Below are 27993 nucleotides of genomic sequence, written 5' to 3' on the forward strand. Positions count from 1 at the left end.
CAGAGCCCAGTGGGCAGGTATGGATGTAGATGACCGATTCCTTCATCCCGTCCTCTGTCCTGACCACCTGCAGCTGTGAACCCCCAAACGTCCCAGGCCAGGCCGGGTGTACCCACTTCTGTGAACTATTGCTGACTCAGCTGAGTCCCCAGGAGGAGGACGCACCAAGGATCCCAGCTCCATGAGCTGGGCTGCTGTCCTGCCCTGAACGTCCAGAACCTAGGACAGGAACTCACGCTTCCTGGGCACATGGGAGTTTGCAGGATGAAGAGAGGGCACTGGCTGCCCCCATCCCCCGACTCCTGGTGCCCCCTCCACCACCCAGTCACACGGCCGTGTGCCTGTGCCCTGTGCTGCCGTGTTTCCTGCTGCGCCCTCCCCGGCCTGCGGGGACCTCTTGCCATTCCTGCCTCCATCCTTTCAATCCTCCCGTCAAGCCTGGTTAAGATGCCACTCCCTCTGGGTGCCTCTCCCACCTAATTACCCATCACAGTTTTGCCGGCTCCCTGACTTGTCCCCTCCCCTGCTCCGGTCAGTGGCTCCCCTACCAAGTCATGTCCCCGGTCGTCATAGGAAGGATATGTTCACAGGCCAGGCCAGCTCCAGAACCACAGCCCCAACAGCACCACGGAGGGGCCTTCCCACCCTCCCAGTGGGCCCATGCTCAGCCCAGCTTTCTCAAAGGGTAGGATGAACTGGGATATGCATTATCATTTCAAGGTTAGACACAGGAGAACTTTAATTATAATAATTTTATAGGTGACTTAATGTGCTTTACAAAAACTAAAACCTCAAAACCATGAAATAATAAGCCCTTTAACATTTAGAAAGAGCTGAGACAGGTCTCATCTAGCCAACCCAAGATGAAGGTAGAGCACATGTTTCTATTTCACAGTCTCGGAGGAGACAAGGAGGACTCGCTAGCCAGGCAGAGGTGTGGGACACCGAGCGCAGTCCTAAAGGGATGCTGGGGAAAGAAAGATAGAAGTCTATACAAAATTCTTTATTTTAACATTTAAAAGAAAGAATCACATGTTCATCCTGACAGCTTTCCCAGGCTTGGCCACCCAATAAGTTACACACACACGAAGGTACTTGGAAGGTTATTGCACGCCTCTGTCACTGATGGAGTCACAGTGATGTGGCCACTCTCCCCGCAGTCTGACCCCGCGCCTGTCCTCCCTCCACCAGGAGGCCTCACTCGGACCAGGCTATGGGGAGGCTCCGGGTCCTGAAGCTAGCGACACAGCTGCACTTCCTGTGGCTGCCTTCACTCCAGAGCACGGTGTTCACTGAAGGGGACTCTTGGGTGGGGAGGCTGAGGCAGCGCCCTCGGGCACGGGCAGGCCTGTTCCTGACACCATACAGCAGCCCTGCCTCTCAGATTCCTCCCCCTGCACCATTCTTAAGATTGTTTGCTAGTTGATTCTTTGCTTTTTTGGCTACTTGATGGTTTTGATGAATTTGCTGTGATCCAGGGGTGCTCAAGTACTTCTTTGAGAGTCGGCCTTTGGCTGGGATTATGTTTCAACAGTCTTGAAATGAGGTCCCTGGCTCCCTCCGGCACGAAGTCAGGGAATGTGAACTCAACCTGGAGTACAATAAGTTGACCGTCACAAAACGCAGCTTAGAGAGAACAGTACAAATAGCTCACAGCCAAAGTTAAAGCTGAGAAGAATTCTACAAGAAGCAATGGCTCATTTCTCATTAGGTCTTACCCGCGATATTCTTTTGTAGGTCTCTTGGTATGTGCTTGCCTCAAAAGGAGGCTTCCCAACTAGAAATTCATAGCAAAGAACCCCAAGGCTCCAGAGATCCACCTTCTCGTCATGCATTCGGCCTTCAATCATCTCTGGGGGCAAGTAATCCAGGGTGCCACAGAGGGTGGTTCTCCTAAAAACAGAGGTAGGCTCAGGTTGGTATGCTTCTGTTTGTATTAGCACAAGAACGGCTAAATGTCATTAACAATGACACGGACATTGATTGAGCGCTCTTCCTAGGCCACATCCTGTGCTCTGAAGCAGGTACTATTTAAATCCCCGGTTTTAGGGGCGCCTGGGTGGCTCAGTCGGTTGAGTGTCCGACTCTTGATTTCGACAACTCAGATCATGATCTCAGGGTCATGAGATCGAGCCCCGAGTCGGGCTCTGTGTTCAGCGGGGAGTCAGCTTGAGATTCTTTCTCTCCCTTTCCCTCTGCTCCTCCCCACCCACTTGCTCACACGCATGTGCACATGCTCTCTAAAATAAATGAATCTTTAAAAAAAAAAAAAATCCCCCGTTTTAGACAGAAAACAGATTGAGAGAGATGTGCAGCATCACACAGCTAGCAATCAAGCCACACCCCAAAGTTGTCCAACCCCAGAACCTTCTTAAATGATCTACAATATAAGAAACTTAAAGAATCACTACTATATAAAAGCAGCCATGAAAGTTCTCTGTAAACAGTTTGGAGTTCTGTATTTGTTTTTATATTACAGATAGGCTAAGAAGCTTAAGAGCCAGGTGACATGAGTGACAAACTAAAAACTGTCCCACTGTGAAAGTACTACCTTTGGCCTCTGATACACCACTGGTACCAAAGAGACTTAAATTTGGGGGTGACCTATGAGGTATTCTTGCCAAAAATACTGTGTAGGCCCTTCGACCTACTTCCAGTTCTCAGCAATTACAGAGGATGAAGGACCAAGTGACACCATTTTGGGTCATTTTAAATTGTGGGACAACTGGTCTAAATTTAGACCAAAGAAACACAATCAAATACAACGCATGGATGGACCTTGGTTGGATTCTGACTTAAAAGAAGAGCTCTAAAATTTTGTGGCCAAATGGGGAAATCAGAACATGGACTAAATAAATATAACAAGGCTGTTAATTTTCTTAGGAGTGATAATGGTTATGATTATAAGGACAACGTCCTTATTTTTAGGAGATACATACTCAAGTGCTGAGAGAAGGAAGCATGAGGTCTGCAACTTATTTTTGAAGGTTCACCAAACAAACAAAAAAAAAAAAAACCAGACACCACCAAATATGGCAAGTGTGTGGCCATACACAGGGCAAATGTTACCACCTGCTGAATGCAGGCTCTAGATGGACAGCTGAGCAGTCAACCACCCATTCGGCATTTCCGTATGCTTGAGTTTTTAACAACGAAGCCTGGAAATAAGCGGAGGGTGGCAAACATTGAACTAGGAGCAAACACCATGTAGGTTTCCACTGCTTTCTATCAGTTATTCTTTGCCATTGGCTCTTCTAGGGGGTCATGCTGAGGCCAGTCACCACGCCCAGCACCCAGAGAGTACATGAGTGCACTCAACTCAGTGGTGACCTGCGGCCTGGGATGAAGGAGCTACCTCTCCAGACCTCTATCCCCATAGCACCACTGAGATGGTGGAAATGGCCCGAGTCAGAGGGTTCTCGAACAACAACACACCTGGGAGCTCTTACGGTTGCTCATGTCAGGGAGGTGGGGCGAGGAGAGCATCAGCAGGTACACAGCTTAATCCTTTCTGAAAAGGACACTGATCTTTCCCATCACATGACACCATTGGACAGGTTAAAGTCCAAGTGAGCCCTGCAACTGCACAAAGCCTACAATTCCTCATTGTTGTCTGCCTCCCTAGATGCCAACAGCGCCCACCTAGTGACAACCAGCTTAAAAAAAAAAAAAACTCAACAGATTTATCCACTGCTGTAAACAATTAGAAGTGATCTAGCAAAAATAAAGCTCCCCACCCCCACCATGTCACCTATTTTAGGCTATACAGTTTTTAACTGTATTTAAGTACTATAGCTGTAATTTTTAAGTCCTATTCCAAAGTTGACAAACTTATCAGTAGATGTATGTTTTTAATGCTCTACCTCACATGAGGCTTCAAAAGCTTAATTAAGCCCAAATTAAATTAAAACAGTATTTTAGCTCTTGTTTGCAAAGTTAAGATTTAAATTGTTTCATTAAATTTCTCTCTCTGTGTGAAGAGGGGACAAGAAAGGACTCCGCTGTTGACAAAAGCAGACCACAGAGAATCTTAACCACCACCCTGAAAGTTCTATCCGAACCAATGTGGTTTTGGAAATTCCCCCAAAGAACTGCGCTCTCAGCTCCAGACCTGTGTGCGCCACCCCTTGGAACTCGTCTCCTGTCCGGGAAGCAGCCGAGTGTCGTCTCCCTGCCCCACTGCAGGCACCACCACACACATCCTACGCTTCCTTGGTCATATACTGGTCACAAAGGTCCCCTTCACGAGCCTCTAAGGACATTAAGCATCTTTAACCCAGGCCTAGGACACATTAAAAAGCCTCAAAATAGCTGCAGAATAAAACGTTCTCAAAGACACTCCTATCAGGTCTAAGTTACTCCAAGTATGTGCATCAGTTACCTGCCCCGATTCCACACATCTATGCTTAAGGGTTTTTCTATTTAGTTCCTGAAAGCCCCCAAGGCTTTTGCTAAACTAAGTAAGTTCCACCTCTAAAGTTACATACCTGGAGGATGGGGCATGTACTGACCACCCAAAATCTGCAATCTTAAGCTCTCCAGCCGATCCAAGGAGTAGGTTCTCTGGCTTAATGTCTCTATGAATGACTCTCTTTGAGTGACAGTAGGACAGGGCATCTGCCAACTCTGTGATATACTATTTAAAAAAATAAAGTATGGAAAGTCTGTATCTTATATTTTATGTAACACAACTTTAGACATCTCTTCTGAAAGGAAACCCAACACAGATTTCAACAGATTTTGTAGACTGACGCAAAAGCTAGAAACAATTGAATGACTCTTTAAAAAAAAAAAATGAACCAAATTAGTGTTTAGCATAAAATACAAGTTATCCCATACTAAGTTATTTATTTGCTAATACAGCAGACAGGATATTGGAAATATAGGAAAAACTAATTAGCTAGAACTCATCACCACATGGCAATTTATGGCCTAGTAGCAATGAATTATGATAATACTGAGAAACTAGCACCAATTAGGGAGTCAGACATGTAAACAATTAAAAAACAATTTTAAAAAACTTGCAAAAGTGCAGTCAATTCCCATTTATAAAACCAAGATCGGGGTGTCTTGGTGGCTCGGTTGGTTAAGCGTCAGCTTTCAGCTCAGGCCATGATCCCAGGGTCCTGGGATGGAGCCCTGTGTGGGGCTCCCTGTTCCTCCCTCTCCCCCCAGACCCCCCTTCCCAGCTCATGCTCATGTTCTCTCTCTCAAATAAAATCTTAAAAAAAAAAAGAAAGAAAGAAAGAAAAGAGCTAGTAGTTAAAGCTGACTTCCTTCATACCTCCCATATCCGACTGTGAATATAGGTAAAGGTCCCTAATATTTCTCTACAGCCAGTTTTATTTGAATAAATCAGAAAAGGGAAACAAGAGTGTATAAATATTCATTCTAACTACTGGGGAATCTAGAAAGAATCAAGCTTTTCCTTCCAATAACTATGTGATTATATCAACATAAACTCCATCTGGATGAAAGAGTAGTAGTAGTATAAGTATTAATTGCCAATTAAAGAAGACAACTAATTAGGTTAGCTAATATTTAAAAAGTAAAATGAATCTATTTCTACTTATCCAAAAAGCAAATACTTAAGTGTAAAACGTCTTATTGCTGAGACAAGACCAAAGGGTCATTCACCAACAGTGCTGTGATTTCAAAGGTACAACCACCTGAAAGAAATGCCATTTAAATCAACGCCCCTACTCTCCAGAAACAGAAGGCAGAGTAACCACCAATCATCTGCTGAGTCAACAAAGAACCGCCCAAAGACCCTTTACTTCTTCAAACAAGTAATTTCATTCAAATAAAGTAGCGTAATCCAGAGGGGGAAAAAACAAAAACCCAAAACAAAAACCTGATCATGTTGGACTTTAAGATTAGATCCAGGTAAGAGAATGAAAAGACAAGCCACAGGCAGGGAGAAAACCTTTATAAAACACACGTGATAAAGGACTGGTCTCCAAAATATACAAGAACTCTTAAAACTCAAAACGACCAAAACCCAATTGAAAATGGGCAAAAAACCTGACAGACACCTCAAAGATGATACACACATGGCAAATAAGCACATGAAAAGATGCTCATCTTTTGTGACTAGAGAATTGCAAATTAAAACAATGAGGTACCACGTACCTATGAGAATGACTAAAATCCAAAAAACTGAGAATACCAATCGCTAGTGGAGGAGGAGAACAGGAACACATTAATGGGGGGGAGGGGGGCAAAGATGGCGTATCTACTTTGGAACACAGTTTAACAGTTGTTTCTTGTTGTTGTTGTTGTTTTTACAAGGCTACACATGACCTTACTACACAAGCTAGTTTTCAAATCTGTTGAAAACTTATGTCCCACAAAAACACGCATGCAGATTTTTTTGTGCAGCTTTATTCATAATCACCAATAACTGGAAGCAACCAAGATGCCCTTCAACAGATGAAGGGATAAATTGAACTATGTCCATGCTGCAGAATATTATTCAGCAATAAAAATGAGCTACTGTGCTCACGCCCTGAAAGGATATAGATGACCCTTAAATGCATATAGTTGGTCCCCCCCCAGGGGTAACTGGTTAATTATTCTGTATCACTACACATGTACACTGGAACTGAATAATGAAATGGTTGGTGGATGGTAGGATCCAGGTTTTTCAAGGTTGGACTGCAAGGCTACAGATAAATACGGGGAAAAGGGTAGAATGATCCATGTGGCACTGGACTCATGTTTTGCTTAACATAGATACAAATGGATAAAAATATAGATACATGTATATACACACAGATTAGTATACACATATATGTCCCTGTTCTGTCCACCGAGAGCCTAGACATAAGGATACTCCAGTAGCAATGAGCGTAGCTAGCACCCAGATCTTCGAGCAGCAAAATAAAGTAGTATGAGATTATGATTCAAAGTATAAAATATCTGTGAGTCCATATTAATAAATGACTGAATAACTGAGAACAGACAAATCTCTGATGCAGAAGAATTCTAATGATATACGCAGATAGAGGTAGAGGTGGGACGTAACCCACTCCTTCTTCAGTGTGGGCAGTGCAGAGAAGAGCACAGTATGGAAAGAGAAACTTCCCAGCGGAGAAACCTAACGAGCGTGACCTCAGCCAGGTCACCAATGCCAACACCCCCAGTGATAAGCCAGGTTTCTAGAAGGGACCACAGTAATGGACAATGAACAGGAGAAAGTAAGTCTGTACTATCTCTACATGCTCAAAATCCAAGACTATTCTAAAATAAATTATTTTTTAAAAAGAGGGCAACTTTTCATATATACATTTCCACAAAAAAACAGCTGTGGAAACAAACCAGCCACAGTATTCCACCTGGTACCCAAATTTACCTGTACATATGATTCAACTAAGGTATTCTGATTCTTTCATTCAAAGACCTGATCCCAGTGAGCTCTCTTTCCTAAGACAAAACTCACTGGACTATAAGGAAAGGCACACTGCTATGTAGGACAGGAATACCGTAAACCGTATAGGCCGGGACCATAAATGAAAACTTACAGTAGCAGTTCTCTGCTCATCAAACTTTGACAGTTTCTGAAGTTCTCTGTAGACAGCTCCGAGAGGTGCATATTCTAGAATTAGGTAAACTCTGGTGGCATCATGGAAATAACCATACAGTCTGAGAATATTTGGATGCCTGCAACAAAGGATGAATACTCTAACACCTGGTTTTGGAAAAAATACAAAAATATGTACTAACTACTAATCAAACCCCTTATGTAAAACTAGTGAAAATTGGTTCTAGTCACAGACCACCCCACCACACCCCTCACCACACCCCCCACCTACTTGAGAATCTGAAACTACAGACCTACTCGGGGAAAAAAAAAATACATGCATCTGCAGTCAGCTGGCAAACATTACAAGGTATTAATGGACCTTAGGTTTAGTTAAGACTATTTCCTTCCCTTGGGCCATCTTTATTCTTAGGGGGAAAAAATTCAGCTAAATGTTAATTCTCTGCACGTTAGAGAAAGAGAGACATGGCATCCCCATAGCAGTTTGATTCCCCAAACACTAGGAGACACAACTTCAAAGCAGTGTTGGGTGGGAGAGGTGGGCTGCTGAGGACTTCGGGCAGCTGAGAACACCGCTCAGCACAGCAGCCTTCAGCTCCCGTCAGCTGTTGCCAGGAAAGGATACAGGCCTGATGCAGACAAGTCTGTCAGTATGCACGACTAATTCAAGTCTGAAAAAATACTGGAAGCAAAAAAAGAAAAGAAAAAGACCCACTGGCCAAAGTCAACCTGCAGAGGCTGCCAGTTTGCAACCTCTGCTTAGAGCTCAGAAGTATCATTCCCCTTAATTATGCACACGCAGACACACACACACACACTTGACTCATGTACATAAGTCATTAACAAAGCACAAACCTCCAAGTGGTTTTTCAGGACCACAGCACTTGTCTAGATAAATCCTTGAAAAATGACGAATTAAATCACTCTTCGCAGTCCTACAGAGCAGGCCTTCCACTGTTTAACTCCCTGTAATTAAGTTCTGCAGCACATTCTTTTGAACATCAATCTGGAAACTTACCTAAGGTGGGACTGTATTTCTACTTCTCTTCTCAGCTGATGCTCAACTCCTGCTTTCTCCAGTTGAGCTTTAAATAATACTTTAAGAGCCAGGATAAACTTGCTTTGCTTTTCTCTTGCCAAGTAAACATTACCAAACTTTCCTTTACCCAGTGGACGACCAATTTCAAAATCTTCCAAAGCCCATTGCCTTCTAGGAAAAAATTTGAACATTTTAAAATGTGAAGATTATCTAACAGTTTATTAAGGAGTTGTAGATATACCTATAAATAATTTTATATTTGAAGTTGTATTCAGTATGTACTTCGGCAAGGACCAAGCCAATAACCACCATATGTGAGTCTCCACAGACATTAAACCCCCTACTCCCCCACCTGCCAACGACTGAGTCAGTGACAAGGAACAATCTGACCTTTTAGAAAAGACTAATGCAAAGTTCCCAAGGCACTACTACGCTCTGAATTACAGACCTAATACCACCACTGAAGACCACAGGGACGGTTAGGTAAGTAACTGGAAGAAGTCTTCAGAACTCTAACCACAGCCTCCTCCTCCATCCCAGAGATGCTAACTCTCTGGGGTGGAGAATCACCCTGATAAAGCAAGTGGGATGGATCCTACAGGGTAGCGGGGGCGAGAACCACTGGATTTTGATTCTCAGAAAGCTGCTATTACAGGCAGCTAAAGCAAAAAAGGCTGTGGGTTCATTCCTGGCTCCTCCTACTACATTCTAGACATAACATTTTACATTCTCGAGTCTAGACAGTTCAGAAATTGAGAGCAGACTTTTGGAAAATATCTGGGGAAGACACCGAAGAATACTTCAATTGATAGTGTCAAAATATTCAGAGTCATATATACATGTGTCTTGAGTTTTGTAACATGACTGCCTTTTGTTTAACAAACTTGCTCTTTTGTATAAGAATAAAAATAAATAGAGAAACATACCTACACTCTATGTAGTGGTTACTTCTGAGGGTAGAGAGAAACTTATTTTACACATTTCTGTAACAGATTCATACAAGTTTTTTTTTTTTTTTAAGATTTTATTTATTTGACAGAGAGAGCGAGAGCACAAGTAGGCAGAGAGGCAGGCAGAGGGGGAGGGAGAAGCAGGCTCCCCACGGAGCAGGAAGCCCAATGTGGGGCTTGATCCCAGGACCCTGGGATCATGACCTGAGCCGAAGGCAGCTGCTTAACCAACTGAGCCACCCAGGCGCCCCACTAAGTTTTTTTCTAAATTTGGAAAGCAATAAGAAAAGCTTGAGTCCCTAGTAAACATCATTAAAATTCCTTTTTTTTTTTTCTTTTGAAAGGTTAGAATTTGGGAAGATTTATATTTTGAGTGAAAATATAAGACCTTTTTATTTTTTAATGTGTTCCCATAATTAAACTTGCAATGGTGTATTCTAATAGAATGATAGCACAGGACTTTGTAAATAGGATAAAGCTTACTTTTTTGAGTCTTCATTTTTCTGTTTTGTTGCCAGTTCCTTTTCAGAATTATGTCCTATGTAGAATAAATTAAAAATCTATTTTTAGAATAACTACATTTTAGAATAACTATAAGTAATTAAAAACCTATGAACAGAAATGAAACAAAGAATGGTCACCAAAATATTAATGGTATGTCCAGAATGGTAGATCTGGGCTATTTTTAGTTTTCTTTATAGAAAAAAGATTATCACACCCTACCCTGACTCCTACCAGGTAAAGTCTTTACAGATTTCTAGAGTAAAGATGAGCAGATACATATACAGCTAGGCCCTCTGAAAATTTAAAGACTCAAGACTATGCAGATTCTCCCTGAAGCTTCAGTTTCCAAATGAAGAGCCTCTAAAGCAGAATTGCCAAAATCTCCATCCATGATATGCTCCCACTCATCAGCTTCTCCCCCACTAGGTGGGCTAGTCCACTGTCCAGATGTATGTGTGTACAAGTTATCAACGACGTGCAACAAAACATAAACCAACCACCTTTCTTCCACTAGATTAGCTGCCAGGGAGAAATAAAAAAATAGAAGCCACAGAGTCAGCAAAATGTACAATAAACAAATTGCACAACAGGGTGAAGTCATTAGCCAGAGGCTACATAGGACATTCCCACTTCAAACTCCAGCAGCAGCAGGGTACGCTCTGCTCAGATACCTGCATGCGGGCCCCAGCTGGTTTCCCCCTCCACGCTTCACCATCTCCATTAATGCCATCAATATGACCACCACCCCTATGACCAGTTGACTGCCCAGTTCTATCCTGTCTGCATCCTCAGGGAGCACTCGAATTTGCCTGCACTTCTCCATCCTGGCTGTGTCTGAGGGTAAGTGAATGCTTCTCCGCTTCCTCGTCTGTCAGAGTTAATAACAGACTCCCTTCACAGTGGTTCCGAGGACTGAATGAGACAACACGGATGAAGGGAGCACTTCTGACTGTGAGCACACAAAGCTGATAAATAGTAACTATTAATATCCACCCAGTTCAGGCTACCGTCTTTGACCTAATCCCCAAGCAGCCTGCCTCCTGTCTGCTATCCCGAAGGGCAGCGTCACTACCTTCCACTTCATTCCACACATCCAGAGGAAGCTTCTTTCTAAAAGTCCGGCGCCTCCTCTGCTTAAAAACCTTTCAGCAATTTCCCCATTCACAGGGGGTGAAGCCCCACTCCACAACATAGCCACAGTGCCCACCGTGACCTTACCCCGCGGCCTCAGTCCATCCAAGTCCATCCACTTCCCCGACTGCCCTCCACACTCCCAGCCCTGGAACTTCAGTTCCTCAAGCATACCAGGAGGGTAGGAATCAGCTCTCCATCCTGGGCACAGGGCTGGCCCACAGGAGACACGGCTACTCCTTCAACCTGACATCAGATTCTCCCCCCATCCACAATAAAAAAAGATGTAAATGCCAGGGCTCCAAACAATAAATGCAAGTCTATTCACTTGCCACCACCCCTTTTTTAAGCAACTAAAAGAAATAATAACTATCCAATAGAAGTCTCAAAAAGCTGATTTACCAGGGGCTGATGATGACGACTGCTCATTCTTTTGGGTATTATTCAGTGGCCTAGAGACAGGACGGGGAACACTGGTTGTCTGCAATTGCTTCTGCTTCAGATTCTGAACTGGTTTATGGCTGGAGACGAGCTTTGGTGCTTGTGGAGGAATTCGCTGGGAGCAATTTGAAGGACACAAGACCCGCTGGGCCTGGCCACTATTCACAGATAACGGATTCTGAGAAGGAATTTGCTGAGTCACCGGAACACGTTTTGGACCATCACCGAGTGCAATCGTAGTCTAGGTTGGGAGGGAAAAATAAATTTCATGTCTTCATCAACAAAAGCTCAGTATTTTGAGAATTTCACAAAGTCTGTTTTTTAGTATAACAAAATACTGAAGGTCATTGATAATCCATGGAAGGGGAAAGCTATTTTCATCAGCACTCCCAGAGGATATGGTTAATATACAGCTGAAAGGAATACCTGAAGGATACCTCCCACGCACCCCAACACCCCACCCCTAAAAATCATGCTCCCATAAATAAATGTTCATTAACTAAACTTTCATCTGAAGAGGGAGACATCAAACACTTTCCAAGAATTCTCAATGACTTGGAAATTATTACTTAGCAAAAAGCACAATACAGAAACTTTATACCAAAATTCCAATTTCATTGACATTTCTTTGGCAATACCGTACAGACGTTTAGAAAAAAAAAGACAAAGAAATATGTCAAAATATTTAACAGTGGTTATCTTCAAGTCAAGATGTTTTAGAAGACAGTCTGAGAGCCGCGTGGGTGGCTCCATCGGTTAAGCGTCTGCCTTCGGCTCAGGTCATGATCCCGGGGTCCTGGGTTCAAGCCCAGCATCGGGCTCCCTGCTCAGCAGGGAGCCTGCTTCTCCTTCTCCCCATTTCTCTGCCTGCCACTCCCCCTGCTTGTGCTCTGTCCAATAAATAAGTAAAACCTTAAAAAAAAAAAAGTCTGAATTTTTGCATATTCCAGATTTTCCACAAAATACTTATTACTATTAATTATTTACTAATGTTTCATTGTCCCAAATACTTACAAAATGGGTCTGAGCCAAAAGAACTATGGCAAAGAGGAAACAAACAGGTTCTACGAAGAATTATGCCAAAATATATTATTTACATGCCTGTAAGTAGGGGATCATAAGCTTAAAAAATAGTTAATTCTAAGACCTTGAACTAATCAAACTAAAATGGGGTGGAAGACTTCCTCCAACTTCAGTGGAGGAAATTTCCTCATAAATGAGGGAACAAGGCTGGCAAGGGAAGCCTCAGAGGGCCTCACAAGAGATAGTTCCCAACTTCCAAGTAAAAAGTCAATTACTTCTGAAATTAACAATGTCCACAACACAGTAGGCATTCAGGCAGTGACAAACATTTTAAACAGAGCAGTTTTTTTAAAATGATCTTTATCAGGGGCACTTGGTGGCTCAGTCAGTTAAGCATCTGCCTTCAGCTCAAGTCATGATCTCAGGGCCCTGGCTCAAAGTGGGCTCCCAGGAAATGGTCACTACAATGCAGCTTGACAGCCTCTGAGCTTACCATTCCCTGAATCGTGACCAGAACAAACTACGGCAAAGCAATTTCATTTCTGGTGAGCAAGTAAGCACAAGCAAGTATTAGGAACCTGTTGTGTGCAGTATTATCCTACACACATTGGAGGAATGCAGATACTTAAACAGCTAGCTAGAAGACAAAGCAGAACAAAATAAAAGCTACAGTGACAATCCACAAAATGTTACTGAATGCCAGGAAAAGAGGCTGACATCCAGGAATGTAGCAGAGAGTTCTAAAGTTACAATCCAAAGTAAAAGTAAAAAGAACTCCAGATATAAAACCAATCTCCATTGGGTTTTATAAATGTGATCGAGAATACAGATTATCCAATTTACCTTAAGAGGCCCTGCAATGCAGTTTTCTTTAGATCGGTCCATGATGCCTGAAAAGAAAAAGAACCATCTTTAATTTATACAAATCCTCGTGCTTCCAAGTGCAGTTATGCTAGATCCCGGTTATAGCTCCTGATGAAAATTTCACACTTTTTCTTTGTCCAAATGAAGCTGGCCAGGGAGCCTTGTTTTCTCAGGTGACGTAAGGGACAGATGTGGGGCTTCCACCCCACACTGCATCCCCTCCCCCAGCCCCCAGCTTCACTCCCTGAGTCCTCCCGCTCCACCAACTTGTCTCTAAAGGATTACTTATCAGTGCAGGAGCCTGCTTCCAACCCTGCTGCCTTTTAAAAGCAGGTCCTCTCTTCCCCATAACGGACTCTGGCTATGACAGCACCTCCCTCCTCACCCTTCAACAGCAAAGCTCCAGAACAGTCATCCACACTCACCACATCCACCATTTCTCTCAGCCTCTAGCCCTCTCCCCCATCAGGATTTCATACCCACCAAGGGGCCGGCTCATGACTGACGTCTACTGTACCAGATTGGTGTCCCCCAGCAGCATTTGACAGGGTGGCTCTTTTCCCACTCCCAGCCTCTGCTAGCTTGCAGGGTGGTACCCCATGTTATCAGCTGTCCTACTGCAACCTCCTTTGCTCGATTAGCCTCACTTTTGCCAACCTGAAAGTCTGGGGTGACCAGGAATGAGTCCTTTGACCCCACTTCTTCATCCCTACCCTTCCTAGGGCACCCCTCATCCAGCACCAGTGCTTGAAACGTCTTTAAGATGATGTGAATTTACATCTTCTACCCTAACCTCTCCTCTGACTGCCAGACTCCTACCTACCTACCTACCTGCTCAGTATCCCCCAGAAAGGTCTGCCAAGCACCTCACTCCCAACACATCCAGAAAGAACCTCTTCTCTCCTCCTAGCTTTTCTTCCCCTCCGCTCTCAGGAGCAGCCTGAGCTTAGGCCCAGAAACACTCTTTTGCAGCTATCTTCATTCCCTATAGGAACTCATCCAGTTTCCTGGCTCTCAATACCATTCACAGGCTCAGGACCTCCAAACTTCCTTCTCCAGTCCAGACCTTTCCTGAACTCCTACCACCTATGAAACATCTCCGCCTGTAATCGGAGGCCCCTCAATTTTAAAATGTCTCAAACGGAATTCCTGCTCCCTCCCTACCCCCATCTGTCCAACCCTGTTCTCACAAATGTCCCCATCTCAGTTACTGGCAAACCCCGCCTGCCAGTTGCTCGTGTCAACTATCCTTTACACGGTTCTCTCTCAAACCCCACATCTAATCAATCCATCAGCATATCTTGTAGGCTCTACCTTTAAAATCACTGCTCAGGACCTTTAATACCACCACCTGATCACACCAATGCTCTCTCCCTTCAACTCTTTGCAACAGGCTTCCCATGATCACTCTGCTTCCACCCTTGCCCCATTATGGTCCTTTCGCAAACTATTAAGTCAGCTATGCTGGTCCTTGGTTCAGAAGCCCCTCATGGTCCCTCAACTCAAATTCAAAATCCTACCTGCATAGACAGGCCTACAGTCTCAGAGTATGGACCCTGACCACCTTTCTGGCCTTATCTCCTCTTTTCTGTTGCACACCAGCCATACAGGGCTTCTTTCTTTCCTCAAAGCAGTCCCCTGCCACAGGGCCTTTGTACTTCCCTCTACCCACTTGGCTCTTCTACCCACTTGGCTCTTCCCTCAAATAGAAGTGTGGCTTGCTCCTTCATTACATTCAAGTCTCCGCTCAGACGTTTCCTTTCTGACCATCTTGCTTTTATTTTTCTTCATAGCCCTTACTTAACATCTTACATAACATTACTTGTACTTGTTTACTTCTGTCCTCCCAGATAATATCCCGCTACCTGCTCAGTATCCCCAAGGAAAGTAAGCTCCATGAGAGCGAGGGCTTAGTCCCATTTTGTTTATGTTGCCTCCCCAGATCATGTCTGGTATGTAGTTCCTACACCAGTGTTTGGGGAATGAGTTAATCCATTAAGAAAGCAAATCAATAATGCAAATAGTTTATAACACTAAGCTCATACTGTGAGTCAGGCACAGCAATATATCAAGTAAGTAGGACATATACTCCAAGAAACAAACCTCTCTGTATTTTTCCTGCCCAGGTGCTCTGAATTCTAGAATCCAATCAGAAAGTGTCCCCCACCCCCACACTTTCACATCCATTTCACAAATAAGCAAATAACTCCACTTTGAAGATAGAACCACAGCTACAGAGCAAGGAGTCCTTATATCAAACAGGTTAGGAGAAATGACAGAAAGGAAAAAGGAGTTATAAGCTTGTGTTATGCAAACATTAATTTCACACACGCTCTAATGCTTTCTTCACTTTCCCTAACGATCACAAGCAGCAGACTAATGAGATCACACAGGCTTAATTAAGGACATTTATTCAATAGTCTTCAACAGAAACTAGATATTTGCCCCAATTGAATATACTTTTCCTTCTCAGGGAGATAATAATAAACAGGACGGAGTAAGATTCTGATCCAAAAATTCTGGAGAGAGCCCCAGGAAAATTGTTTCTCAAATGACTCCAGTCCACAGCCAGGGTCACATGACCCAATGACTTGCACAAGATTCCTGCAATTCAAGCCACATATTCATACTATTCTAAACAGGAAAACTGTTAAGCTTATATAGCACTATGCCTTTAGACTTTTTCTTCATCAAACTTGCTAGTGTCTGCATAGACTTAGAGGAGAGTGGGAATGAGTAGGTGGCTGAAAAGAATCTGATTCAAAGAACAAGAAAGGTTAAGGAGAGAGGAGGAACCGTTAAAAGTCAAGGGCAGTAGTAGCTCCATCTCCATCTGGAGGGCACTTGCTAGAAATGGAGACTTTCGGGCCCAACCACAGACCTAACAAACCAGATCCTGCATTTTAACATCCCCAGACGTCTAGTATGCGCTGGTCTAGATCACTGGTTCTCCATGAAACATCAGAATCACCTGGGAAATTTGACAAACTACAGACACCTGAGGTCCTCTAGGCCCAAGCGCTTCTGATTCATTAGGTGGGTCTACATTTTTCACAAGGACCCTCTGAAATCACGATAAACGCGGTCCAAGATCTGCGGCTTGAGAAGCACTAGCCAAAGAAAACCTCTTGGAGGAAGTTTTCATTCATTCACCCACTCACCCACCCAGGACAAGGGTCCTTCCTGGCTATGCTATCCCAAGTAGCCCCCGGTAAACCACACTACTGTTTTCTTTTGCAAGTTCTCCGGCCAGTTCGTCGTCTGGCGCCCCCCCCCCCCCCCCCCCCCGCTAGGACGCAAACTCCCAGAGAGCAAAAGCCCTCCTATTTTTTTCTTACCCAGGTACTCACCGAAAACGAGAACCCCATCAGAAAGCACCCCCACCCCCCATGCCACTCAACAACCCCATGCACTGCAGGTGTTTAGTAAACACCAAGCGGCATCTTACAGGGCGCCCCAGTACCCGCGAGCAGAGGGGAGGGCGCTGGGAAAGCACCGGGGGGGGGGCCAGAGGAGGGGAGCGGGGAGGATGCAGGCGGGGAGAGGAAGAGAAGGACTGAGGCGGACCGAGGAGGACCAAAGTGGGGGGGGGCACCGAGGGAGGCCTCGCCGCGACTCTTCCCCGCCGGCCCCGCAGCCCCACCGCCCTCTTCCTCCCCACCCGTCCCGCCGCCCGCTAAAAAGCCACCAGGCCCGCCGCCCTCGCCCACCCGTCTCACAGAGCTGTCCCAGAGTCTACGAACCCGTCGGCTCCCGCCTCCGACCCAAGGCAGCCGAGTCCTCCCGAGCGCTCAGCCGTTAAGATTCAAAGTCTACATTTTAAATAGGAGTTAAACCCTCTAATCTGAAAGCTGATTGGCCTGGGCTAGACAGGCGCTGCCTTTTGATTGGTTCACAGCCAACCGGACGGCTTGAGTCCCGTCCAAGGCGGTGACAGCGCGCAGGCGCACTTGCCCGGTAAGGCCCCGGAAGTGGTGGAGCCAACCGCCCGCCAGACTTTGGCAGTTCTAGCGCCCGCGGTGCTCTCCGGGATCCGACGTTTGTCGGCCAGACAGCATTTCCTTCGTGCCAATCAACGTTGTCGCGCAAGAGATAAAGTCGGAGGAGGTTAACGAACTACTCCAACGCGCCAGTAAGTAAGATGGCGAGAAGGGCAGGCGAGAGTGGGGCCGATCGATAGCGCAGCGCTCGGCGCTTCGCCCTTTGCGCGTGCGCAGTGAACGTGCGCTCATAGCGATCGATCGGGCAGAATTCGCGCCTCCATTTTTCTGGGAGAAAGCGGGAGATCGAGAGAGCCGGACTAGCGGGTACTGAGGGCCTGGGATGCATGGAGAGCGCCTGGTGCGGTCCGCTGGGGTCTTCACGGAACCACAGGAAAGATGAGCGAGGCGGGAAGGCCCGATAGTGAGCGGGGTGGCATGCGCCCTGAGTTGCTAGGCTGGGCCTGCACACCCTCTTCTCTTCCTCGAAGGCCTCGCTCCCACCCTCACTCCATCCTTAGTTCGCTTCTACCGCGAGATGGTAGCGGAGCTTCGTGAAGGGGGCGTGTGTGTTCTCGCCCTGGTCCCCCTTCCAGTTCCGCGTGTAGACAGTTCCTAGGGTTTGTTCTTCCCGTCCTGGGGCCTCGGCGTCCTCACCTGCAAATTAGGGGTGGTAATTAGGCACTTGCTAGCCCAGCGAGCGAACGTTCTGTGAGACTTGAGAAGCGGGCCTCGTCCTTTCTTTTCTTTCTGAATCTCTGTATACCCCGCCGATGCTCCTGGCATGGGTGCAGAGACGGGAGAGAACAGTGGTTAAGTTCTGGGCTCTGCTGTGGGCAGTCCAGGCGGCCACTTGACGAGTTACTCAGCCACACTTTATTTTCAGTTTCCTAACCTCTTTATGCCTGTTTCATCATCTCTGTTGTGTCGTAGCGTTGTCTACACAAGCATAGATTTATATACAGTTGCTTCTACGTCTGCTTAAATACTTTGATTTCATTCAGTGATTTCGTTCATTCATAACGCTTGTAAAGTGCTTAGCACGGTGTCTGGCAAGTGCTTAATAGATGTTAGCTGCAGTTATTAACACCCATCAGTGCAGCACAGTAAAGACTGGAGCTCTGAGGTCAGATAGCCTGGGTAAGGATCCAGGCTGTGTCATTGACAAGCTCTTTGATCCTGGGTAAGTTAACCTCTCTGCTGCACCTCAGGTTGCCTCTAAAATAGGATTAGATGAGTATTAAATGAGGTAATGCATAAGTTGCTTACGCTGTGTTATATACTACACTTATGTCTAATAAATTTTAGCTAGTTTATTACTGAATTTTTTAAAGATTTTTATTTATTTGAGAGCGAGAGAGGGAGCATGAGCAGGGGGAGGGGCAGGGGGAGAAGCAGGCTCCCCAATGAGCAGGGAGCCCTATGCGGGGCTCAGTCCCAGGATCCCGGGATCATGACCTGAGCTGAAGGCAGATGCTTAATGGACTGAGCCACCCAGGTGCCCCTGTCATTAAATTTTTAAGGAACACTACAGAAAGTCATCAGGGACAACACAGTCCTTGAGTTAAACCATCTGTATTCTAGTCCCGGTTTCTCCAGGCACTGGTCATGGGCCCTTGGACAAGTTATTTTCCCTTCTCATCTGTAAACAAGATTGCAGGGCCTCCCTTACAGGATGGTGTTGAGGACTAAGTAAGAAGAAACATGCTGAACACTCAGTAACTGTTAACTGTTCTTATGATCAGTAGCTTCAGTTATTCTCCAGGGGGAGTTAGAAAACATGGTTCCCCACTCCTTTACTGTAAGACACCCCCCTTCCAGAATCTTTCCCTGTCAAGTACAGCAATCCAGGCAGAACTGGTGTTACTGCTCACTCCTCTCCTTTCTGGTATTCCTCTCTCCCCTGTGCTCTGACTTTCAATTTCTTGTCTGCCTGTGACTTCTGTTCCTTATTACTGGCCCCAGATTCCTGTGGCCTTCTGATCGCTATCCAGATAAACATACACATACAAACATTGATTTTTCGAAGTCAAATTATCCACTCATGTCCACCAATTGGACTTATTTTTTTGCATAGACCAGAAACCATCATCTACAGTTTTCATTTCACTAAGAGAGAACTTAAGCACTTGTGAACCAATCTAAGGGCACAATCCTTTAGATTTTTACCTTTTTTTCCCCCCACGTTTTTATCGTTGTTTTGGCCATATCCTACTTGCCAGTATTTTATTAAGCATCTTTGAATCTTTCCAAAGCTTTGTGGCTTTTGTGCCCTTGTGTTTTTATTTACTATCTAATTAAATTATGTAATTTAGCAAATTTAGTTATCTTAAAATGTGTTTTAAGAATGAACATTGCTGACATCAGTAAACATACTGCTCAGCTGGTGGAAACAGTAGTGTCTAGACATTCAACAACAACAGCTGTCTTACCTATTGCAAATACCAGTCAGTGTCTTATAACAGAAGAAACAAGATTCTGGGATAGCAATAGAGAATAAAAATGACAGGCAGGTAGTTTGACAGAGAAGAAAAATTGATGGAAAGTTCTGTAAATATTCGCTAACATGATTTGAATAATTTCTGTGTGCCACTGTGCTCAATGCTCTGCATGCACCATCTTATTTAACCTTTGCTAACTTGCTTAACAGCTGAGGAACATGGTCTCAGAGGAAGGAGGTTGATGACCAAAGATGATGCAACTAGTTGAGCTGGGATTTATGCCCCGTAAGGCTGACCGGATTGCTGTGTTGCTTCTGTGACTCCCTAGTGCCTCTGCCCTTCACCATCCCTGTTTTCTCATTTTGCAGCTGGCAAGGAAATCGTCTTCCTCTTCTCCACGATGTACAGAACCAAAGTGGGCTTGAAGGACCGCCAGCAGCTCTACAAGCTGATCATTAGCCAGCTCCTCTATGATGGCTACATCAGCATTGCTAATGGCCTCATTAATGAAATCAAGCCTCAGTCTGTCTGTGCACCCTCGGAGCAGCTCCTGCATCTCATCAAACTAGGTAGCTTTGAACGCAGATTCATTGATTCCATGACAAGGTTCCAGAGGTTTTCGTAATCAGAATTTTTCAAGCTTATTTTTGTTTAGTTTTAGTGCCTAGTATGTGTCAAGTACAGTGCTCGATACTGAAAGAGTAAGCAGACCCCAGATTATGAAGATTTTGAGCTGGTTCTAGCCTCAGGCTCTGTATAAGAATTATCTGAAGCGTTCTTTCATTGTATTATTGACTTCAGATTTCAGCTCAAATGGTATTTCAGAGCCCTCTTCACCTTTTCTAAAATTACCCACTATCTTCCCCATACCTCCCCAGGTACTCTAAAACAACAGTCCCATTTCCTTCATAACAGAATCACTATCTGAAATTTTCTTCATTGTTTCAGGTTGTTGCCGATATAGTCTGTACCTCCCCAGAAAAGACAGCAAGTTCAATAAAGATCAGGATCTTGTCTTGTTCGAAAATATATCCTGTGCTGGCCTGGGTTGTAGAAAGCACTCAGTAAAATATAGAATTAGCAACATGTTTATACCCTTTGCCTTAGCAGTGCCAGTTTTGAGAATTTGTGTTCAAATTTGAGGAAATAAAATGAATACAACTGAAATACCCAACAATAAGGAATTAGTTGTGAATGTTCTTGTATCCATCACATTGGGGCCAACAACATGATGTAGATTAACATTACACTGGCCAGATGTTTATTTTGTTTGAGTAAATGAACAAGTTACAAAATATCATATAGTGTGGTTCTATTTTTGTTTTAAGAATTGTAACAACTGTGCATGGAGAAAGGTCCAGAAGAATCATGCCACCATGTTAACAGTAATTATCTCTGGGTGATCTAATAGAAGGTCATTTTTATTTTTGTGTTCATCAGTATCCCTGATTTTACTTATACTAATAAACATACTGTTTATATGATATGTGAAGTTATTTTTAAATTTAAAATGCATTTTCTTGAGAAACTTGCGTTTATTTAAATATCAACATTCTTTCAATATGTTTCACTGGTGTTAATGCTAACATTGTATCTGACTTAATGAGCCTCAAGGCTGCTACTAACAGATCTCAGCACTAAAATGTTAAAATCCAGAAGGGGGAGAAAACGGACAGCTTAACTATAGGACTGCTTTTTTTACATTTCTGTAGTGTAATTAAAGTAGAGGATTTTGGAGGCAAACATCGGGGGAGCTGGTGTAACCTGTTGGAGCGCAACCTTCTCTGATCCATACTGCCCATCGTGGGGTCACTGTGCGTGCACCCAGGTCGATACCCATGATTCTGTGAAGCGCTAGGTGTCGCACAGCTCCAAGAAAGAGTGAATTGACACTGGATCCAGAATTTTGTCTCGGCGTTTTAAAATAACATTTTCTCGTGCACTTAGTTTTCTTCTAATAAAGATTTTACTTATTTATTAGAGAGAGAGCAGGAGCAGGGGGAGGGCCAGAGGGAGAGGGAAAAGCAGGCTCCCCACAGAGCACAGAGCCCAACGCAGGGCTCGGTCCCAGGACGCCAGGATCATGATCCAAGCGGAAGGCAGACACTTAACCGACTGAGCCACCCAGGCGCCCCTCATGCACTTAATTTTTATTCCTTTCAGGAATGGAAAATGACGATACTGCAGTTCAGTATGCAATTGGTCGTTCAGATACAGTTGCCCCGGGCACAGGAATTGACCTGGAATTTGATGCAGACGTCCAAACTATGTCCCCAGAGGCTTCAGAGTACGAAACATGCTATGTCACATCCCATAAAGGACCGTGCCGCGTGGCCACCTACAGTAGAGATGGGCAGTTAATAGCTACTGGATCTGCTGATGCTTCCATAAAGATACTTGACACAGAAAGAATGTTGGCCAAAAGTGCCATGCCAATCGAGGTAAAATCCCAGTAACATACGTACTATTTGCCTGTTGTTCATTGGGAGAATGAGAGACCAGTTTAGACCGGACCAAACTTAGCATAGTTGGGTATTTTGAGTCAGACAGATTTTAGATTTTGAGCATCTGTTTTCTCATTGGTCTAGGTCATGATGAATGAGACTGCACAACAGAACATGGAAAACCACCCAGTGATCCGAACGCTTTACGACCACGTGGATGAAGTCACATGTCTCGCTTTCCACCCGACAGAACAGATCCTTGCCTCTGGTTCAAGGGATTATACTCTTAAATTATTTGATTATTCCAAACCATCTGCAAAAAGAGCCTTCAAATACATTCAGGTTAGGAATGTTTGGAAAGGAGCTTTACATTTTTTTCTTAAAAACAAAGAGCTATTATTGTATGACTATTCTCTTAAAGTAGTCTCAGTGATCACCGTATAAAACTGGAGGACACAACAAGGACACATGCCGCAGGTGGCTCAGGAATCCAGTTTGCATGGACACGTGGTCCACATGCTGCCCTGTGCCCACCTCTTCTGGCCGGTCAGGACTTCTGGCCAGTTTACGCAACAAGGGTTCAGAATCTGTATCACTTTTTAAAGGTTGCGGAACCCTGTGTAAAGACAAATCAACTTTGCTGAAATGTAACTTAATGGGACTCAAAAAATTACTCAGTTGAAACTATCAGATGTTTCCTGGAAAAGTGACATTTGGTACCACATTTTGAATTTGCAGTTCAGAAATACTAATGTTTTGGTAGTGGCTTCTACTTTTTAATAATTTAACTTAGTTTTTCACTCAATATTTGGAGACCTAGGACAAATTGAAGAAGCTGTTCACGTGTACAAGTTGTGTTTATCCTTGTTCATTCACGTGTGCTTGTATCCTAGCCTGATAATGTTCCATTCTGAGTTCACCTGGTGTTCATTTGCAAATAAGAAGCTCGCTTCTGTGGTTTTTGGAATAAATAATCTCACCAGTAAATAGTTTTTGAAATCTCTGTTCAAATGATACTTTCTTGTATTCTAGAAAGTTCGTTGTTCCTTCTTAAACCTGTGTAACGTCTGACTGTTGTTTTATGTATTCTTTCCACCAACCAGATATTTTCCACATTTCCTCTGGATTTTGTTGTTCACTAGTTAGTCACTTAATGTCAATGTCTCTGTCCTAACAGGAAGCTGAAATGTTACGCTCCATCTCTTTTCATCCTTCCGGAGACTTTATCCTTGTTGGGACTCAGCATCCTACTCTTCGGCTTTATGATATCAATACATTTCAGTGTTTTGTCTCTTGCAATCCTCAAGATCAACACACCGACGCTATATGCTCCGTGAATTACAATCCTAGTGCCAATATGTATGTAACTGGTAGCAAGGACGGCTGCATCAAGTTATGGGACGGTGTTTCCAATCGATGCATCACAACTTTTGAGAAAGCCCATGATGGTGCTGAAGTCTGCTCTGCCATTTTCTCCAAAAATTCTAAATACATTCTCTCCAGTGGGAAAGACTCTGTAGCCAAACTTTGGGAGATATCAACAGGACGGACGCTGGTCAGATACACAGGTATGCGAAAAATTGCTATTAACATTTTTTCCGTAGCATTTTATGGTTTCCAGAGCTCTTAAATCCTCACGAGAGCCACACAATAGATGTATGCGTTGAGCAAGGCAGATGTGATCCCTCTTTTAGATAGGAAACCAAGGCTTAGACGTTCAGTAGTTTAGCCAAGGCTGCAGTTCGTAAGAAGCAGAGCTGGAAGTAGAACCATCGTTTCATAACCTTGTTCTTCTCCATACGTTACAGCTTCAGCAAGATCTGATTCCATGCAAGTAACATTTGAGATTCTGGTGGTCCATTTGTAGACCAGTGGTCTGCCTTTTTCCCTCAAACATAAGAGCAGTCCAGAGAAAAGCCTGAGGTAGTGGATCTCAGTAAATCTGTGCATTAGGGAAAGAAGGCTGAGAGGGAAGATCTTGGCCTATTTCTAAGAGTGCAGGTAGCCCTAATAGTTACTTGGCAGTGAGTGTTGGTAAAATATTTTGTCTCATTCCCTGTTCCTTGGAGCTGAAAAGGCTGTTGTTTGGTAGAAGATCTCCAGGAAACTTCAGCTGGTTTCCTCTGTTGTGAGATGTTTGTGTCATACACTAAAATCACCAGGACCAGAACTCTATAAGAAAACAACGCATTGTAAGGGCTGGGCGGTGGTGGTTATTAGTTAGCCCTTTAGAGAAGAAAACTCAAGAGGTGGAGACTGAGACATCTGAACCACTAGGGTGCAGCATAACCCCCTCAGATTGATCTCATGGTAACCAGAGTTCCCTTCCTGCCATCCGTCTGCCTTCTGACATAACACGGTACAACTAACTAGCAAGTCTTGAGAAGAGTCATTTTTATCATAATTCTTGGTGACTTTGTTGAAAAACTTTTGTATGGAGCTATTTTGAAGAATTTCTTTAATTCTTACTGTTCAAGGACTGTGTGCTTGTTGCAAAAAGAAGATAGAAAGATGATCAAAGTAAAAGCGGGAAAGCCTCCTCCCTCTTCAGAAGTAACAACCACCATCTGCGTGTGATGTATCAGGAAGGGTACACACTAGATTCTCACAAGATTTATTATGTTTGTTTTGTCTTGTGAATATTGGGATGTTTCATGCTTATTTGTGGCTGATTGGTTTGTTTTGGTGGAGAATTGGGATTTGATTTTAAAATGAGATTATACTGAATTTATATACAAATTCCCTCATTTTCTAATTCACAGGTTAAGACTCCATGTCAGCATGCTTAGTTCTGTGTTTCCAGCTTCAGTGTTTAGTTAGAATTCAAAGGATTCTTGAAATAATGAAAGACAAGGAAAGACTAACAAGCATTAGAAATTTCAGTGTTAAAAATTAATTCAAAACACTAAAAATTAAAATGCTGAACTAGGGAAACAATATGCATAGCATGTGAAGTGGACACATATCGGTGGTCAGTGAGCTCAAGGAGAGCAAGGTGACCTGCAGTACTGTAAACCTAAGAAATGAAAATGGAAGGATCTTATGTACTCATCAGATGGCGGGAATTTAAAAGATTGCTATTATCTTGTATTGATCAACATTTTAGGAAATTAAATATCTTATTGTTAGGAGTGTCAACTGGTAAAGTATTTCTAAAAGGCAGGTTCGTGTCCTGTATCAAAATTTTCAGCATTGGACCCACTATGTGCACTCTTAGAAATTCAAGATTTTTTTTTTGGCAGAGAGAGAGACAGCGAGAGAGGGAACACAGGCAGGGGGAGTGGGAGAGGGAGAAGCAGGCTTCCCGCTGAGCAGGGAGCCCGATGCAGGGTCCGATCCCGGGACCCTGGGATCATGACCCGAGCCGAAGGCAGACGCTTAATGACTAAGCCACCCAGGTGCCCTGCACTCTTAGAAATTCAGTCTAAAAAGACTCTCTCGTCGGGCGCCTGGGTGGCTCAGTTGCTTAAGCGACTGCCTTCGGCTCAGGTCATGATCCTGGAGTCCCAGGATTGAGTCCCGCATCGGGCTCCCTGCTCGGCGAGGAGTCTGCTTCTCCCTCTGACCCTCCCGACCCTCCCCCCTCTCATGCTCTCTCTCTCTCAGTCTCTCTCTCTCAAATAAATAAATAAAAATCTTTAAAAAAAAATATTAAAAAAAAAAAAAAAGACTCTCTCGTCAAGCATGCACAGGCACACACAGAAAGATGTCCATCCCAACATTATCTAGAGTAGGGGAAAGGGAGAGATAACAGAAATGTCCACCAGAAAGCTTTGAGTAAATTGTTGTTCAGCATCCTTTTCACGGTAAGCAGCCTTTAAAAGTAAATACTCACCCTGCACAGCTGTATATGTGTTATACCTCATGCTGATCCTTGCAACCAACTTGTGGGTAGGTGCTGTAATTATCCTCCACAGAACAGAAGAGAAATTGAAGGTGTGACAGGGCTATGTAATTTGTCCGTGTTCACATCACTAGTAAGTATTGAATCCAGATCTGATACCAACACTTATATTTTTATCCATTAAACTATATTCCATCTTTATAGACTGTTGAATAAAAGCACATGATGTGGGCACCTGGGTGGCTCAGTTGGTTAAGCAACTGCCTTCGGCTCAGGTCATGATCCTGGAGTCCCAGGATCGAGTCCCACATCGGGCTCCCTGCTCGGCGGGGAGTCTTTTTCTCCCTCTGACCCTCCTCCCTCTCATGCTCTCTGTCTCTCATTCTCTCTCTCTCAAATAAATAAATAAAATCTTAAAAAAAAAAAAAAACACATGATGTATGCTCTGCTTTACAAATGATGGACAATATACAGAGATACTGAGAAAGGATATTCGTCAAAATATTGACTCTGGGTATAAAATTGTCAGGCAGTTTTAATTTTTTATGCTTCATACAGTATTTTAAACATAAAATCTGTATTTTCATGGTCCTAAAAAAGCCTAAAGCTTCCTTTTGGAGAGCAGATGTTCATTCATCCCAGTAATTCTGTTCTAGGAATTTAATCCTGAGGAAATAATGTGTTCAATACAAAGAATTGGTCACAGTGTTATTTGCAGTCAGATACAAACTAAATGCTTAGCAGGAAAAGAATTAGCTAGTAATAGTGCTTCTTAACAGTGGTGTATTTTGCAGCCAGTAAAAAAAACATGGAAGAATGAATGTACCCAACAAAAAGTTGATTTAAACTATGACAGAAAAGACATACAATATAGCACCAATTTTGTATTTTTTTAAAGATGTTTTTATGCCTAGAAGTACATCAGAGCGTTCACAGTTAGTTGCCCGAGGTGGTGAGCCCGGGGTGATTTTCTTCTGCATACTTTCGTGGAGTGTCCCAAATTGCACAATAAATGTGTGTTCCTTCCATTTTAAAATGCTGTTTTGCCATCGACGGGATAATTAACCAAAGTACAGCAGTCTGAGGATGGAAAATGTAAACGTGGGCAGCTAGCCCTGGCACTCAGACCCTTACCCTCTCGTCTCTTTGCAGGTGCCGGCTTGAGCGGGCGGCAGGTGCACCGGACGCAGGCCGTGTTCAACCACACCGAGGACTACGTACTGCTGCCGGACGAGAGGACCATCAGTCTGTGCTGCTGGGATTCTCGCACAGCCGAGCGCCGGAACCTGCTCTCCCTGGGCCACAACAACATCGTGCGCTGCATTGTGCATTCGCCCACCAACCCCGGCTTCATGACCTGCAGCGATGACTTCCGAGCACGGTTTTGGTACCGGAGATCAACCACGGACTAGCCCGCCTCCAAGATATGGGGTTCTTTTCTCGACTGTGCCCCTCCTGCCCCTGCATCCCATCACCAGCTCCAGCTCCGGTAGTAAGTCACTGCACCACCTGGCAGTCATGCTGCCACCTCTCCATCCTTCTTGGATTTGTACAAAAGAATCTTTTTTTACCTTGATGTAGAATCATGGTGGGAAAAGTTGGAAACGCAGATCTGTGCGGTGGTTCTGCATTCACTGATTATTACAGTGTGATTTTCATCGGTTTTGTAAATACAGGACTTGCCATTTCTCTTGAATCTCTTGATCATTTGAAGAAGGATAGAGTATTAAAGTGCTTTCTAGATCTCAAGTGGATCTGTCCTGAGGAATTTTCGTTTGATGGTTTTGTC

At 44.1% G+C, this 27993-nt stretch overlaps 2 protein-coding genes across 7 annotated transcripts; one reads left to right on the top strand and one right to left on the bottom strand.

Annotated features, from left to right (window-relative positions):
- Window positions 1-988: 988 nt before the first annotated feature.
- Window positions 989-18272, bottom strand: AURKA (aurora kinase A). 5 transcript variants are annotated; one of them, XM_064573380.1, is made up of 9 exons: window positions 18133-18154; window positions 13475-13521; window positions 11570-11849; window positions 10016-10070; window positions 8562-8753; window positions 7524-7662; window positions 4488-4636; window positions 1719-1893; window positions 989-1591 (listed from the first exon to the last, which is right to left on the bottom strand). In XM_064573380.1, exons 2-9 carry the CDS (start codon window positions 13514-13516, stop codon window positions 1406-1408), a joined length of 1218 nt encoding a protein of 405 aa, XP_064429450.1. In that variant the 5' UTR covers window positions 13517-13521; window positions 18133-18154; the 3' UTR covers window positions 989-1405. The 5 variants fall into 5 exon arrangements, with proteins under 5 accessions (XP_064429450.1, XP_045741937.1, XP_064429449.1 ...); XM_045885981.3 differs by lacking the exon at window positions 18133-18154 and adding an exon at window positions 17239-17378; XM_064573379.1 differs by lacking the exon at window positions 18133-18154 and adding an exon at window positions 16846-17076.
- CSTF1 (cleavage stimulation factor subunit 1) lies at window positions 17480-27953 on the top strand. Of its 2 annotated transcripts, none has more exons than XM_045885978.3 (6): window positions 17480-17627; window positions 20285-20485; window positions 22080-22357; window positions 22505-22702; window positions 23538-23928; window positions 27357-27953. In XM_045885978.3, the coding sequence occupies exons 2-6, from the start codon at window positions 20317-20319 to the stop codon at window positions 27614-27616; spliced, it is 1296 nt and encodes a 431-aa protein (XP_045741934.1). In that variant the 5' UTR covers window positions 17480-17627; window positions 20285-20316; the 3' UTR covers window positions 27617-27953. The 2 variants fall into 2 exon arrangements, with proteins under 2 accessions (XP_045741934.1, XP_045741933.1); XM_045885977.2 differs by lacking the exon at window positions 17480-17627 and adding an exon at window positions 17691-17802.
- Window positions 27954-27993: the final 40 nt, after the last annotated feature.

Source organism: Mirounga angustirostris, unplaced genomic scaffold (genome assembly GCF_029215605.1).
Source record: "Mirounga angustirostris isolate CCGP_5_RB_7025 unplaced genomic scaffold, mMirAng1.0.hap1 SCAF_10, whole genome shotgun sequence".
Lineage (NCBI taxonomy): Eukaryota > Metazoa > Chordata > Mammalia > Carnivora > Phocidae > Mirounga > Mirounga angustirostris.